General features: G+C 42.4%; 1 protein-coding gene across 4 annotated transcripts in view; it reads left to right on the top strand.

Annotated features, from left to right (window-relative positions):
- LOC110500826 (actin-binding protein WASF3) overlaps positions 1 to 16,394 on the top strand; it is a 57,269-nt gene that overhangs the window by 10,278 nt on the left and 30,597 nt on the right. For all 4 annotated transcript variants that reach the window (XM_036957726.2, XM_090214372.1, XM_036957724.2 and 1 more), the window contains exon 2: positions 15,936 to 16,075. In XM_036957726.2, coding sequence (XP_036813621.1) covers positions 15,943 to 16,075 — 133 coding nt within the window. In that variant the 5' untranslated portion in view covers positions 15,936 to 15,942. The remainder of the gene's footprint in view (positions 1 to 15,935; positions 16,076 to 16,394) is intronic.

Genomic DNA, 16,394 nt, shown 5'->3' on the forward strand with positions numbered 1-16,394 from the left:
TTCAAACCAAGCTGCTTACCTATTGCAGATTCAGTCTTCCCAGCCTGGTGCAGGTCTACAATTTTGTTTCTGGTGTCCTTTGACAGCTCTTTGGTCTTGGCCATAGTGGAGTTTGGAGTGTGACTGTTTGAGGTTGTGGACAGGTGTCTTTTATACTGATAACAAGTTCAAACAGGTGCCATTAATACAGGTAACAAGTGGAGGACAGAGGAGCCTCTTAAAGAAGAAGGTCCATATTGACCATATTAATGACCAAGGTCTGTGAGAGCCAGAAATCTTGCTTGTTTGTAGGTGACCAAATACTTATTTTCCACCATAATTTGCAAATAAATTCATTGAATTTTTTTTCTTCTCATTTTGTCTGTCATAGTTGAAGTGTACCTATGATGAAAATTACAGGCCTCTCTCATCTTTTTAAGTGGGGGAACTTTCACAATTGGTGGCTGACAAAACTTTTTTGCCCCACTGTACTTCTGTGTATTGATTTTAAGAAAGGCATTGGTGTTTATGGTTAGGTACACGTTGGAGCAACAATACGCACCGCATCGATTATATGCAACGCAGGACACGCTAGATAAACTAGTAATATCATCAACCATGTGTAGTTATAACTAGTGATTATGATTAATTGATTGTTTTTTATAAGATAAGTTTAATGCTATAGCTAGCAACTTACCTTGGCTTCTACTGCATTCGCGTAACAGGCAGTCTCCTTGTGGAGCGCAACGAGAGGCAGGTGGTTATAGCGGTGGACTAGTTAACTGTTAGGTTGCAAGATTGGATCCCCCAAACTGACAATGTGAAAATCTGTCGTTCTGCCCCTGAACAAGGCAGTTCACCCACCGTTCCTAGGCCGTCATTGAAGATAAGAATGTGTTCTTAACTGACTTGCCTAGTTAAATAAAGGTAAAAAAAATAAAAATAATACATCTGAAAAATCGCCGCCCCAAAATACCGATTTCCGATTGTTATGAAATCTTGAAGTCGGCCCTAATTAATCGGCCATTCCGATTAATCGGTGGACCTCTACTACAGACTAGTGATCCATTAACTCATTCATCCCAGATGCTACTGTACTCAGCAACTATACAACGAGACGGGCCAACTTAATGATTGTATTAGTACCTCACTATGGCTGGTATGTAGCTAGCTGATTGCTGTGTTATTGTATCATGTATCAGCCACTGTACTAAAGCCACTATTCAATAGAGTGGCCTGGCTTGCACTTTGCATCCCCCGACTGACAAAGAATGTCACAACAAAAGAGTCAGAGTTATACAGAGTTCAACACACAAAGGTCAGAAAGCCTTATATAGAGGGGAGGGGAAAGCATTGCTGGATCTGTAGTGAAATAAACAGGTTTTTGTTAACTTTATACACACAAGCGATATTCTCACTCGCGTCATCGTTCAGGCTGTGCATTGCCGGGTGATCATTGCTAAGGGCTGTGTTAGCATTCAAATGTGGAGTCAATGAAGTGATTAGGGAATGAGCAATCAAGTTATTGATCTACTGCAGATCCATGTCATCTATCTCTATCCATATGTGCTTAGCATCTGTTAAGCTGATCCACAGGCAATCTTAACTTGTACAGTTATGGAGAAAAACTGGCCTTAGACAATGATCTAACAATGACTTCATCAGTCCACATTACTAATATGGCTGATCTAGGATCAGTTGACCCTTTTCCCGCCTTGGATTGGAAAGAGTGTCACATGGGTATGGATGACTTGTTGCGATTGTGTTGAGGGCAACACATTTAATAGTCTCTGACGGCCGGGGTCAGAAAGGGAGGGGAACTACACACACAAGCATAGCATGTTACACACGCACACTCTCTCTGTTCATCTCTCTCTCACTAGGCCTATTGACTGTGGTCACGATTCCCTTGTATACTGGTATTGAGAGATTTTGTGTTTATTCTAAAGTCCCCACAAGGATTGTAAAACAAGGAAAATTCTCCCTTGTGGGGACATTTTCCATACAGTTGAAGTCGGAAGTTTACACACTTAGGTTGGGGTCATTAAAACTCGTTTTTCAACCACTCCACAAATTTCTTGTTAACAAACTATAGTTTTGGCAAGTCGGTTAGGACATCTACTTTATGCATGACACAAGTAATTTTTCCAACAATTGTTTACAGACAGATTATTTAACTTATAATTCACTATATCACAATTCCAGGGGGTCAGAAGTTCACATACACTAAGTTAACTGTGCCTTTAAACATCTTGGAAAATTCCATGAAATTATGTCATGGCTTTATATGCATCTGATAGGCTAATTGACATAATTTGAGTCCATTTGAGTTGTACCTGTGTATGTATTTCAAGGCCTACCTTCAAACGCAGTGCTTCTTTGCTTGACATCATGGGAAAATCAAAAGAAATCAGCCAAAACCTCAGAAAAATTGTATACCTCCACAAATCTGGTACTTTTTAAAAATTTAACTAGGCAAGTCAGTTAAGAACAAATTCTTATTTTCAATGACGGCCTAGGAACAGTGGGTTAACTGCCTGTTCAGGGGCAGAACGACAGATTTGTACCTAGTCAGCTCGGGGATTTGAACTTGCAACCTTCCGGTTACTAGTCCAACACTCTAACCACTAGACTACCCTGCCCCCCACATCTGTGGGACAAATGTACTGAATGTACCACGTTCATCTGTACCAACAATAGTACGCAAGTATAAACACCATCGAACCACGCAGCCATCATAACGCTCAGGAAGGAGACTCTGAAGATGCTGGGGGAAACGGGTACAGAAGTATCTATAATCCACAGTAAAAAACGTGTCCTATATCGACATAACCTGAAAGGTTGCTCAGCAAGGATGAAGCCACTGCTCCAAAACCGCCATTAACAAAGCCAGACTACGGTTTGCAACTGCACATGGGGACATAGATTGTACTTTTTGGAGAAATGTCCTCTGGTCTGATGAAACAAAAATAGAACTGTTTGGCATTAATGACCATTGTTATGTTTGGAGGAAAAAGGGGGAGGCTTGCAAGCCAGAGAACACCATCCCAACCGTGAAGCACGTGAGTGGCAGTATCATGTTGTGGGGGTGCTTTGCTGCAGGAAGGACTGGTGCACTTCACAAAATAGATGGCATCATGAGGCAGGAAATTATGTGGATATATTGAAGCAACATCTCAAGACCTCAAGTTAAAGCTTGGTTGCAAATGGGTCTTCCAAATGGACAATGACCCTAAGCATACTTCCAAAGTTGTGGCAAAATGGCTCAAGGACAGCAAAGTCAAGGTATTGGAGTGGCCATCACAAAGCCCTGACCTCAATCCCATTGAACATTTGCTGGCAGAACTGAAAAAGAGTGTGCGAGCAAGGAGGCCTACAAACCTGACTCCGTTACACCAGCTCTGTCAGGAGGAATGGGCCAAAATTCACCCAACTTATTGTGGGAAGCTTGTGGAAGGCTGCCCGGAACGTTTGACCCAAGTGAAACAATTTAAAGGCAATGCTACCAAATACTAATTGAGTGTATGTAAACTTCTGACCCACTGGGAATGTGATGAAAGAAATAAAAGCTGAAATAAATCATCCTCTGCTATTATTCTGACATTTCACATTCTTAAAATAAAGTGGTGATCCTAACTGACCTAAGACAGGGAATTTTTACTAGGATTAAATGTCAGGAATTGTGAAAAACTGAGTTTAAAACAGTCGTTCTTAACCTGGGTTCGATCGTACCCCAGGGGTTCGGTGAGTCAGTCTCAGGGGTTCGGCGGAGGTCAAGACACACATCCGACTCATATGATTCGTGATAACACGCCCCGCTTGGCCATCATTGGCTGCAGGTGATCACGCTACATCGCTTGGCCTATCTGTGCTGCAGGGAATTTGGTGCGCTCAGTAGTCGACTTGTGTCTGTCGTCTTGTGATTTCTTTCTTAATATTTTAATCCCTTCATACTTACTATGTCAAGCAAAAAAATAAAGTGGTCGGACGAATATGTACAAAATGGATTCCCATGTATAACGGAACGTGATGGGAGTCAGCGTCCTAACTGCATGATTTGCAATGCCAAGTTGAGCAATTCTAGTCTAGCACCGGCAAAACTAAGAGAACACTTCCTTAAACTGCATGTAGATGGAAAATACAAGAACACAACGCTCGCTGAATTCAAGGTGAAGAGAGACAGATTTGATGAAAAGACTACTCTGCCTGTTCTCGGCTTTGTACCCATCAACAAACCGATACTCACAGCATCGTACGAAGTTGCTTACCTGATCGCAAAGCAGGGCAAGCCACACACCATTGGTGAAACACTCATAAAACCAGGTGTGTTGAAGATGGCGAATATCATGCTGGGAAAAGAGGCTGAAGTTAAGTTAGCCCAAATTCCTCTTTCAAATGACACCATCAGCGACAGAATAGAGGACATGAGCAAAGACTTCTTGGCTCAAGTAGTTGCAGATCTGATTTCAAGCCAGGCAAAATTCAGCCTTCAACTCGACGAGGCCACAGACGTTTCCAATCTAAGCCAGCTTGCTGTATTTGTGCTCTATGTGAAAGACAACGTGATAAAGTAATATTTTTTATTTTGTACGCCTCTTACAACAACAACTAAGGCAGCCGATGTGAAGAAACTTGTGGATGACTTCTTCAAAGACAACAATCCTTCGTGGGATATGGTTTCTGCAGTTTGTTTGGACGGAGCTCCAGTCATGCTGGGAAGAAAGTCTGGTTTTGGTGCGCTAGTGAAAGCCGATGCACCACACATCATTTTTTTTACGCATTGTATTCTGCACAGGCATGCGTTGGCAACAAAAACCTAGTGATTATGATTAAGAAGTATTAAAAATTGTAGTGGAATACGTGAATTATGTGCGAACTAGTCCTCTGAGGCACCGCATCTTCAGTGAGCTGTGTAAAGAAATTGGCTCTGAATTCGAGGTACTTCTGTACCATTCTAACGTTCTGTGGTTATCCCGGGGACAGGTGCTGAATCGTGTTTTTGCCATGCGTGTGGAATTAGTCCTGTTTTTGCAAGAGCACCAACATTGTCATGCAGATTGCTTAAAAAATTCTGAGTTCATTCTCATTTTAACGTACATGGCTGATATCTTCGCAGCTCTCAATCATCTCAAAAAAAAAGATGCAGGGCGGTGGAGTCAACATCATCGAAGCGGATGAAAACCTGAAAGCTTTTCAAAAAAAGCTACCGTTATGGAAACGATGAACAGAGAACGATAACTTCGCAAACTTTCCCCTGCTGGGCAACTGTGTAAGTAACATCGAAGATGTATCTGGAATCGGATACATTTCTGTACCCGCGGAACTGAATCAAGCAATTGCCACGCACTTAGATGAGCTTGCAAAGTCTCTCGACGGATACTTCCCTACAAGAGAGTCATATCCAGCATGGGTGAGACAGCCGGTCACGTTTAGTGTTTAAACAACAGATGTCAATGATGAATACCTCGATGAAATCATTGAAATTCAGCAGAGCCAGGTTCAACAGCAACTCTTCAGAACAACAACGCTTTCAACGTTTTGGTGTCAACAAATGGTAACGTACCCTGTTATTGCTAAGAAAGCTCTGGAGATTTTCATACCGTTTGTTACAACATATCTTTGCGAGCAATCCTTTTTGAGGATGCTGGACATAAAATCGAAGAAAAGGAACAGACTTTGTTGCGAAAATGACATGAGAGTGGCACTTGCCAAGGTGAAGCCGCGCATTTCTGAACTGTTCTCTGAAAGGCAACAGCAGAAGTCACACTGATTTGCAGTAAATATTCATTATTATGTTTTTGTTTTTGTGTGAAAAATCATGTTTTGATGATTTTGTTCTTTGAACACAGTGATGTTGATGCACGGTTCATTTTGTGCACCAGTAAAATATATACGTATGTTTTGAATTTGAAAAAATCATATTTTATTTTTCCAATTAAGAAGGGTTCGGTGAATGCGCATATGAAACTGGTGGGGTTCAGTACCTCCAACAAGGTTAAGAACCACTGGTTTAAAAGTATTTGTCTAAGGTGTATGTAACCTTCCGACTTCAACTGTATATATGCCCATGAGGACAAAAGCTATTTTGTATGTGTGTGCTTTCCAGGGCAGCCCTCTGCATCTCCTCTCCATGTTATGAACCTACAGTATGACATCAGATGCTGTAGTGTGTTCCTATGGCCATGTTTTATTCACAGTACTTTTACAGTGACTGTTTTGGTAATCCCTCACCTGACCTGTGTCTCCCTCTGTGTCGTAACACAACAACAGGAAATGGCCTTGTTCTCCTTGCCTTGTGCAAGCTCTCTCACGCTCTCTCTTTCTCTACCTACCTCTCTCGTTCTGTACTTTATCTCATTCTACCCCCTCTTTCTCCCACCCTCCTTTTTCCCTTTCTCTCGCTCTCTGCTGCCCCTCACTTTTTATTTGAAGCCAAAGTTGGAGGACTTCAAAGGAAACCATGGCAACGCCTCCACCAAACCCATCTTCCAAAAAAGGGGGAGGGAGGGTGGTAGTGTGCATACAGTAATTTGGGTTTAGGATTAGTGGCTTGAAGTGCAGTCGTAATTTCATTTCTGTGTAATGACTCGTACCATGGAACTTGCACGAGTCAATGGAGGTAGGGATAGTATTTTGCATAATTTTGGTTTAGTATTAGTGGCTTGAAGTGCAGTCTTAATTCCATCTCGGGAAATGACCCATACAATGGAACTCTCCTGTGAGCGTCAACAAACACACGCATCAAAGAGTTGAGACGGGGGGTAGAAGGGGGAGGGGACTACTTGAAACTGTGGAATCGGGGCAGTTTAAATTCAAAGGCAGTCAACTCTCTCTCTCTCTTCTTGTGGTAGCAATTGAAATTATAGAAATACATTTTCGATATGAATGTATTTTTATGTAGTGACACAATCTTTGGATTTATTTCATTCAATGTTTTAACCCTGCCTATCTAAATATTTATGTTAAGCTGTCTGACTAATCAACCCCTGTGTTAGCCAGACCATGTCTCTCTCAGAAAGTGGGGAGTGGATAGCTAACAGACTCATGCCCTGTCTCTCTCTCTCTGTGTGTTCATAGCTATATTTGCAGAGGCTAGCTAATTAACCTGTAACGTTTGCCTTGCAACTAGACTGTAGCAGACTGGTGTATTAGTGGGTGGTTAGCATATAGTTAGCAGACTTTTGCCCTGTCTTTCTCTGTATTAGCATCTAGCTGGATACATAAATGGTAGCTAGCTATTTAGCATGAAGCTAAGCTTGTGTTAGCCCAGCAACCTCTAAGACTGTAGCAGACTGCTAGCCAATGTCTCTCAAAATCAGAGGTCTGGGTATAACAGACTTACTTCCTATTTTATATAACTGTCTTTCCTAGTTAAAATAAATGTTAAGAACAAATTCTTATTTACGTTGACGGCCTACCCTGGCCAAACCCTATGGGACTCCAATCACGGCCGGTTGTGATTCAGCCTGGAATCGAACCAGGGTCTGTAGTGATACCTCTAGCCTTAGACCACTGCACCACTCGGGAGCCCATGTATATCCATAAGACCTAGCTATAGCAGACTGGTGTCACAGCTAACTAATTAGCCATAATGTTAGCCTAGCGACCTCTAGACTGTAGCAGACTGGTGTCACAGTGGGTGGTTAAAGGATGATTATGTTGATAGCATTAGCTCTGGGACTTTAACACGCATTCCTACAGGGAGGCCAGGCAGGGACAGAGATACCACTTAGTCAGCCTTCTGTTCATCCCTCCCCCCCTGCTTTCCCTCATGGCCTCACCCTTCTCCCTCTCCTCACTCGACTTCATCCCTGTTGACCCTGCTCTCGTCTCACCCTCCCCCTTCCACCTTTTTCCATCTGGAGAGTGGCGGTGTCTGTAGGTCAAGTGAGATAAGGATAATTGTGCTTAGTTAGGCCAGCGAGCCATCCAGGGCAGCCATGGAATTTAGTTAAGGACCGCCTTCCAGGGCAGTTACTGTATTATGACCAGATGACAATCACACTCACCTGTCTGAAAGTAATCCAGGTTAGAATCATCACACGGCTGACTCCAGGAAGAGTGTTAAGTTTGTTAATTACGCACTGGGTCACACAAAACCTAGCCAAGGCACACGGCATAGGCATTATGTACTGTATTAGCGCGTTAGATCTAGATGTAGCTTAGACAATCCTTCGGTCTTTCCCTTTTCTCTCGCTCCATCACTATTGCAATGTCGCATTGGGTTCCACTGCTGCACACGTCTAGAGCAGGTTTCTCAGCATGTTGCTATAGCAACAGCCCCCTTGGCACCGCTCTCCTCCTCTTCTCCCTTTTACTAGCCTCTACTGACCTGCTGCTCTATCCTACTATGTAGCTTTAAACAAAAACCACTACTGTAGTAACACAAGCTATGCATCCCACTGCTGGCTTGCCTCTGAAGCTAAGCAGGATTGGTCCTTATTGGTCCCTGGATGGGAGACCAGATGCTGCTGGAAGTGGTGTTAGAGGGCCAGTAAGAGGCATTATTTTTCTCTGGTCTAAAATATGCCAATGCCCCAGGACAGTGGTTGGGGAAATTGCCCTGTGTAGGGTGCTGTCTTTCAGATGGAACATTAAATGGGTGACCTGACTCTCTGTGGTCACTAAAGGTCACTTATCGTAAGAGTAGGGGTATTAAGCCACAGTCTGGCCTCATACCATCATGGCCACCTAATCATCCCCAGCTTCCAATTGGCTCATTCATCCCCCTTTCTCTCCCCTGTAACTATTCCCCAGGTTGTTGCTGTAAATGAGAATGGGTTCCCAGTCAACTTCGAGGCAGCGGCAGCGTAGCCTAGTGGTTAGAGCGTTGGACTAGGTTGCAAGTTCAATTCCCTGAGCTGACAAATCTCCGAGCTGTCGTTCTGCCCCTGAACAAGGCAGTTAACCTACTGTTCCTAGGCCGTCATTGAAAATAAGAACAAATTCTTATTTATAATGACGGCCTACCGGGAAACAGTGATTTTTTAAAGTGGATTTAACAGGTGACATTGACAAGGGATCATAGCTTTCACCTGGTCAGTCTATATAATAGAAAGCGCAAGAGTCCTTAATGCTTTGTATACTTGGTGTATAATGCTGCATAGAATGGCTAATTTGTTCATATTTACAAAGGCCTACTTGTGATTTCGCTGGATCAGTGTGGAGGAATGAATATATAGTACATGCATAATGATCTGCATGTCATTGTGACAGTAAGGGGAAAACACTGGATGAAACCTTCTACTCTTTAGTTAACACACACTCTCTCTGTAAAAATGTGGTTAACATGTTACATAAGTTGCATGGACTCACACTGTGTGCAATAAGTGTTTAACCAGATTTTTGAATAACTTACTCATCGCTGTACCCCAAACACAATTATCTGTGAGGTCCTTCAGCCGAGCAGTGCATTTCAAACACCAATTCAACCACAAAGACCTGGGAGGTTTTCCAATGCCTCACAAAGAAGGGCATCTATTGGTATGTTGAATATCCTTTTGAGCATGGTAAAGTTATTATTTACACTTTGGATGGTGTATCAATACACCCAGTCACTAGAAGGTGTCCTTCCTAACAGGTGTCCTTCCTAACTCAGTGGCTGGAGAGGAAGAAAACCACTCATGGATTTCACCATGAGGCCAATGGTGACTTTAAAATAGAATACTAACTATCACAGCCATTAAACTGAGGATGGATCAACAACATTGTAGTTACTCCACAATACTAACCCTAATTGACAGAGTGAAAAGAAGGAAGTCTGTACAGAATACAAATGTTCCCAAACATGCATCCTGTTTGCAACAAAGCATCAAATGATTACTGCAAAAAATGTGGAAAAGCAATTTAACTTCTTGTCCTGAATACAAAGTGTTTGGGGCAAATCCAATACAACCCATTACTGAGTATAACTCCATATGTTCAAGCATAGTGGTGGCTGCATCATGTTATTTGTATGCCTGTAATCGTTAGGGATGGGTTTTTGAGTTTTTCAGGATAAAAAATAAATGGAATAGGAGCTAAGAGATGTCGAAAACCTGGTACAGTCTGCTTTCCACCAAACACCAGGAGATGAATTCACCTTGAGACATCTCAAGACATAGGTGATGGCTGTCTCTTCCCTTATGGGGTAAGGGAAAAGGGAGGAAGACAGAGAAAGAGGCAGGGGAATAAAGGGAGAGAGAAAGAGAATGCTTACGATCCTTTTCTCAGAATAAGGAGAGTTTGTCAGATGGATACAGAGAGGTAGAGAGAGAGAAAGTGAGATAAAGGGTAATGGATGGACTGATGGGTGGATCCTAAAGTGGACGGACAGCCAGACAGGCCTCAAGGTTAAAGGGATGACTAGACTAGAGGGTGTGTGTGTGTGTGATCTACTCTTCTGAGTGACCTCGATACTGCCTCTACACATTACTCACACTCCGGGCACACACACCTGCGGCATTACTCACGTCGAGTAAAGATATCCCTCTATCTTATACACACACACAGGCTCCAACCCCCTAGGTAATGGGGATATACCCACTCAAGGGCAATATGGGGTGGGGGTGGTAGTGGGGTGTTATGTTATTCAGTTGTAATGTTTTTTTAGAGAGAGAATTTTGTTTACAGGGAAAGCCTAATGCTTACAAACATACATACATGCATGCATGCAGTTGAAGTCGGAAGTTTACATATACTTAGGTTGGAGTCATTAAAACTCGTTTTTCAACCACTCCACAAATGTCTTGTTAACAAACTATAGTTTTGGCAAGTCGGTTAGGACATCTACATCTACTAAGTATTTTTCCATCAATTGTTTACAGACAGATTATTTCATTTATAATTCACTGTATCACAATTCCAGGGGGTCAGAAGTTCACATACATTAAGTTGACTGTGCCTTTTAAACCGCTTGAAAAATTCCATAAAATTATGTCATGGCTTTAGAAGCTTCTGATAGGCTAATTGACATAATTTGAGTCAATTGGAAGTGTACCTGTGTATGTATTTCAAGGCCTACTTTCAAACTCAGTGCCACCTTGCTTGACATCATGGGAAATCAAAAGAACTCAGCAAAAAAATAATTATAGACACCATTCCAACCATGAAGCACGGGGGTGGCAGCATCATGTTGTGGGGGTGCTTTGCTGCTGGAGGGACTGGTGCACCTCACAAAAGAGTTATCATCATGAGGTTGGAAAATTATGTGGATATATTGAAGCAACATCTCAAGACATCAGTCAGGAAGTTAAAGCTTGGTCGCAAATGGGTCTTCCAAATGGACAATGACCCCAAGCATACTTCCAAAGTTGTGACAAAATGGCTTAAGGACAGCAAAGTCAAGGTATTGGAGTGGCCATCACAAAGCCCTGACCTCAATCCTATAGAACATTTGTGGGCAGAACTGAAAAAGCGTGTGCGAGCAAGGAGGCAGACAAACCTCAAACTGACACTTACTTTTGATTTTGACCCCCCCCCACATTATTCAATTTCTGTTAGACACATGTCTGTGGAACTTGTTCAGTTTGTCTCTCATTTGTTGAACCTTGTTATGTACATACAAATATTTACAGATGTTAAGTTTGCTGAAAATAAATGCAGTTGACAGTGAGAGGATGTTTCTTTTTTAAACTGATGTTACACATTAATGTACTGAAATAAGTAGGACACGTGACATCGAAGGAAAAAATGACTTCATATCGGAGTTGTCTATTCGAAGACTTCATATCGGAGTTGTCTATTCATAGTATGAGGCTAGTATAGCGTCTCTCTCCATTGAAACATGCGGTTGACGACAACAAACCAAATTGAATATTCAAAAATAGATTACAATAATGAGATGTATCCACCAAGACAATTTACCATTCTCTCCCAAAATACATAATCAAGGAGGAACCTCTTGATGGGGCTGCCCATATCGGCAGACTGTGATATGGCCATTTCTTGGAGAGTCTTCTTCCCCTTCAGGAGACTGTCAAATATGATGACAACACACCCCAACGGGTGCTGCTGGGCAGCTTCAATGTGGTGCTATTATTCTTCTCACTTTGCTTGGTGAGGTAGATTGCTGCTATAACTTGATGACCCTTCACATACCTAACCATTTCCTTGGCTCTCTTGTAGAGTGTACCCATTCTTTTCAGTGCCATGATGTCCTTGAGGAGCAGATTCAATGCATGAGCAGCGCAGCCAATGGGTGTGATGTGAGGGTAGGACTCCACTTTAGACAATGCTGCGAACATGGCGGCTGCTTGGTCTGTCACCAGTGAAAATACCTTCTATGGTCCAAGGTCATTGATGTCTGCCTTTAGCTCATCTGCAATGTAGAGACAAGTGTGTCTGTTGTCCCTTGTGGCTGTGCTCTTGTTGAATACTGGTTGAGGGGTGGAGATGATGTAGTTAATTATTCCTTGCCCACGAAGTCTGCTTTCTCTATGATTTGCTTGACCTTCACTTGAACTATGTTGAACTCTGCATCCAGCAAATTAGTAGACAAAGCATGTCTGGTTGGAGGAGTGTATGCTGGGGGAAGAACATTCAGAAATATCTTCCTATACACTGCCTGTGACCATCAGAGGTGAACCAGTTGCATACACAGCTCGAGCAAGACATTCACCAGCATTTCTCTGACTACGTTCTTCCATTGAGTCAAAAAAAATTATTCTGATTCAGGTAGGACCATGAGCTGTAGCTATCGATAAGGTGTCTGATTCATCATTTTCTCCTCGAATAGAAATAGAGGGTCCTTTGTCAGAGGTTGTTTGTTGTGAGTCTGAGGGAACTTTATGCACTTGGCCAGATGATTCTGCATCTTTGTTGCATTCTTCACATATGATTTGGTACAGTATTTGCAAATGTACACATATTTTCCTTCCACATTAGCTGCAGTGAAATGTCTCCACACATCAGATAGTACCATGGAATTTTCCTGTAAAAATTAGGGAAACATAGTTAACATCTTGGATAAAACGTTCCCGTTTTAAACAAGATATTTTGTCACGAAAAGATGCTCGACTATGCATATAATTGACAGCTTTGGAAAGAAAACATTCTGACGTTTCCAAAACTGCAAAGATATTGTCTGTGAGTGCCACAGAACTGATGCTACAGGCGAAACCAAGATGAAATTTTAAACAGGAAGTGCCCCAGATTTTGAAGGTGCTGTGTTCCAATGACTCCTTATATGGCTGTGAATGGGCCACGAAGGAGCTTAGACTTTCTGTCGTTTCCCCAAGGTGTCTGCAGCATTGTGACGTATTTGTAGGCATATCATTGGAAGATTGACCATAAGACACTACATTTACCAGGTGGTCGCTTGGTGTCCTCCGTCGCAATTATTGCGTAATCTCCAGCTGCAGTACTTTTCCGTTTGCTACTGAGGAGAAACCCAACTGCCACGAATGATTTATCATCGAATAGATATGTGAAAAACACCTTGAGGATTGATTCTAAACACTGTTTGCCATGTTTCTGTCGATATTATGAAGTTAATTTGGAAAAGAGTTTGGCGTTGTAGTGACTGAATTTTTGTGGTTTTTTCTTAGCCAAACGTGATAAACAAAACGGAGCGATTTCTCCTACACAAATAATATTTTGGGAAAAAATGAACCTTTGCTATCTAACTGAGAGTCTCCTCATTGACAAAATCCGAAGTTCTTCAAAGGTAAATTATTTTATTTGAATGCTTTTCTTGTTTTTGTGAAAATGTTGCCTGCTGAATGCTAGGCTTAATGCTATGCTAGGCTATCAATACTCTTACACATGCTTATGTAGCTATGGTTGAAAAGCATATTTTGAAAATCTGAGATGACAGTGTTGTTAACAAAAGGCTAAGCTTGTGAGTGAATATATTTATTTCATTTCATTTGCGATTTTCATGAATAGTTAACGTTGCGTTATGGTAATGAGCTTGAGGCTATGATTACGCTCCCGGATACGGGATTGCTCGACGCTAGAGGTTAAAAAAGAAAAAATACAATTCCATGTACAGATAAATAGTTAAGCAGTTAAATTAAACAACTCCTTTTGGTAAGATAAATGTTTTAAAATGAAACATGTATGGAAACAGGTGAATTAACACTCCTCGGTTAGCAGGCTCAAGCAAGCTAAAAACCCACATGGTAGCAAAAACTAACTAGCAGAAATTGTTAACAAGTTAGAAATGATTTAAACACACTTTGCTGTAGGCTACTATTTACTAGTTAACAAAAAAATATGTATGTCGTATAAAATATATTCACCCTACCCAGTATTGTAATCAAAACTTACCAGAAAGCATGTAGTCCTTGGCTCAGACAGTGTAGTAGTATTGGCTCAATACAAGATCTTGCAAGATCTTGAGAATCAGCTGTACATATGATGGAAGAATGCACTGTGCATGCAGAGGGTTGCAATTCCATTGAATTGGGGACAGTTTAACCAAAATGTGCCACAAGACCTAGAATTGCCTAATGTGTATCCCACAAAAAAAGTTTACTGTTTATAGGCTAACTTTTTTTGATAAATGTAAGCAAAATTCCCTGGCTTAACTTCCCATGGAACAATTCCGGAAATTTACCGGAAAGTTTCTGACCCTTTGCAACCCTATGTGAGATGGAGAGAGGACAGACACTATCTGTTAGGATGACAGGCAGAGCTCAATTGGGACAAACCAAACAAACAACCAACACACACACACACACACACACATAAATAGCGCTCATCATCACTTTTCATTTGTGGCCTGGTTCCCTTTTTCCATCTCAGTTGGAAGGCGGTGTGTGTGTCTCTGTGTCAGTGCTGTGGAAGTCAGCCATTCCACACACACTCCCACACTTCCAAGATAATCACCGTCACAATTACTATCACATAGAGAACTGACATAAATACTTCACACACACATACATGCTCTCTGTGTCTCTGTGTGTGTGTGTGTGTGTGTGTGTGTGTGGTGTGTACGTACGTGCGTGCGTGGTGTGTACGTACGTGCGTGCGTACGTGCGTGCGTATATCAAACACACACACTGGTCTGACACACATCACACAGTTAAAATCCAAGGGCAGAAGAGGCCATGGACCAAATTCAGAAGAGAGAGAGAGAGGAGCTACAGTTCCATCTCACGTGTAGCTTCTTTGGAGAGGGAGAGAGGGAGAAGAGAGCGTTCTTCGCAGCAGAGTTTTTCCGTATTTTTCTACAAAGACATTGTGCTCCCCTATCATGATAGGTGTGCATCCCAAATGGCATACTGTTCCCTTTCATAGGGCACTCACTACCTTTGACCAGGGTCCATATGGATTTGGTCAAAAGTAGTGCACTATATAGGGAACAGGATGCCATTTGTTACGCGTTCAGGGGCTCTCCTTATTCTGTCCTCTCACCAGTGATAAGACAGCCCAGCAGTAGCAGCACAAGCTGTGGCAGTTAACAGTTAACACTGAACCAACCATTCCGCCTCATTGGACCCTGCACAGATCCCAGTTGCACTGACACAAAGCAGCTTGGCAGGCAACTGGTCCCCGGGGGCCTGACACCAGCCCAATATTAACAGAGCCAGTCACCCAGATCAGGTCACTGTCTCCAAGTCAGTGGAGATAGTTATCTCTGTGGCCTACAGGCTGATCAGAAGGCAGTTTGTATTTAGTTAATCGCTGTGGATATCTGATCTGACTGTCTGAGTTGATTAGTGTAATATCATGTCTTCTGTGATGTTCACTTTTGATTTATCCTTTTCCTGTGCTTCTTTTCTCCCTCCCTACTTCTTTCTTCCCTTTGTCTAACTCTCCTTCTACTCTTCCTCTTTTGTCACCCTGTCTTTCCTACTGCCTCTCTCTCTACCACTACTTACAGCTCTCTCTCCATCTCTTCCCCCAGGTGAATCACCATGCCATTGGTAAAGCGCAGTATAGAGCCCAGACACCTCTCTCTCTCTCCCTCCCTCACTTTTTTGTCCATTTCTCACTCTTTCTTGCACTTTCTTCCATCTCTCTCCCCATAGGTAAACCATGCCATTGGTAAAACGCAGTATAGAGCCTAGACACCTGTGTCGAGGTGCAGTACCTGATGGAGTCACCAGTGAACTGGAGTGTGTTACCAATAGCACCCTCGCTGCCATCATCAAACAGCTTGGTAGCCTCAGTAAGTGTGTGTGTGCACGCGCGCAGGGGGCGGGGTTGTTATTTGTGTGAAACAAACATATCAGTGAAGGGCAGGAGAGAGAGATAGGAGCATGGTTTAAACATGTGAGGCCATGATCCGTGCGCCTATTGGAAATCCATCCATCTCCTCACTGGTCTGTGCCTCCTAGGGTTATCCTGATCTCCTATAGACATCCTGTATGCTGATCAGGTCTGCTGTAGAGGTTGAGATGGGAATAGATTAGCTTGACTTTCTGACCCAGACACCTGCAGATAATAATAATGGACACTTACCAGTAGGCTGACTGTTGAAGCTAATA

The sequence above is a fragment of the Oncorhynchus mykiss genome, chromosome 21 (genome assembly GCF_057628025.1).
Source record: "Oncorhynchus mykiss isolate SJ-2025 chromosome 21, ASM5762802v1, whole genome shotgun sequence".
NCBI classification, from domain to species: Eukaryota; Metazoa; Chordata; class Actinopteri; order Salmoniformes; family Salmonidae; genus Oncorhynchus; species Oncorhynchus mykiss.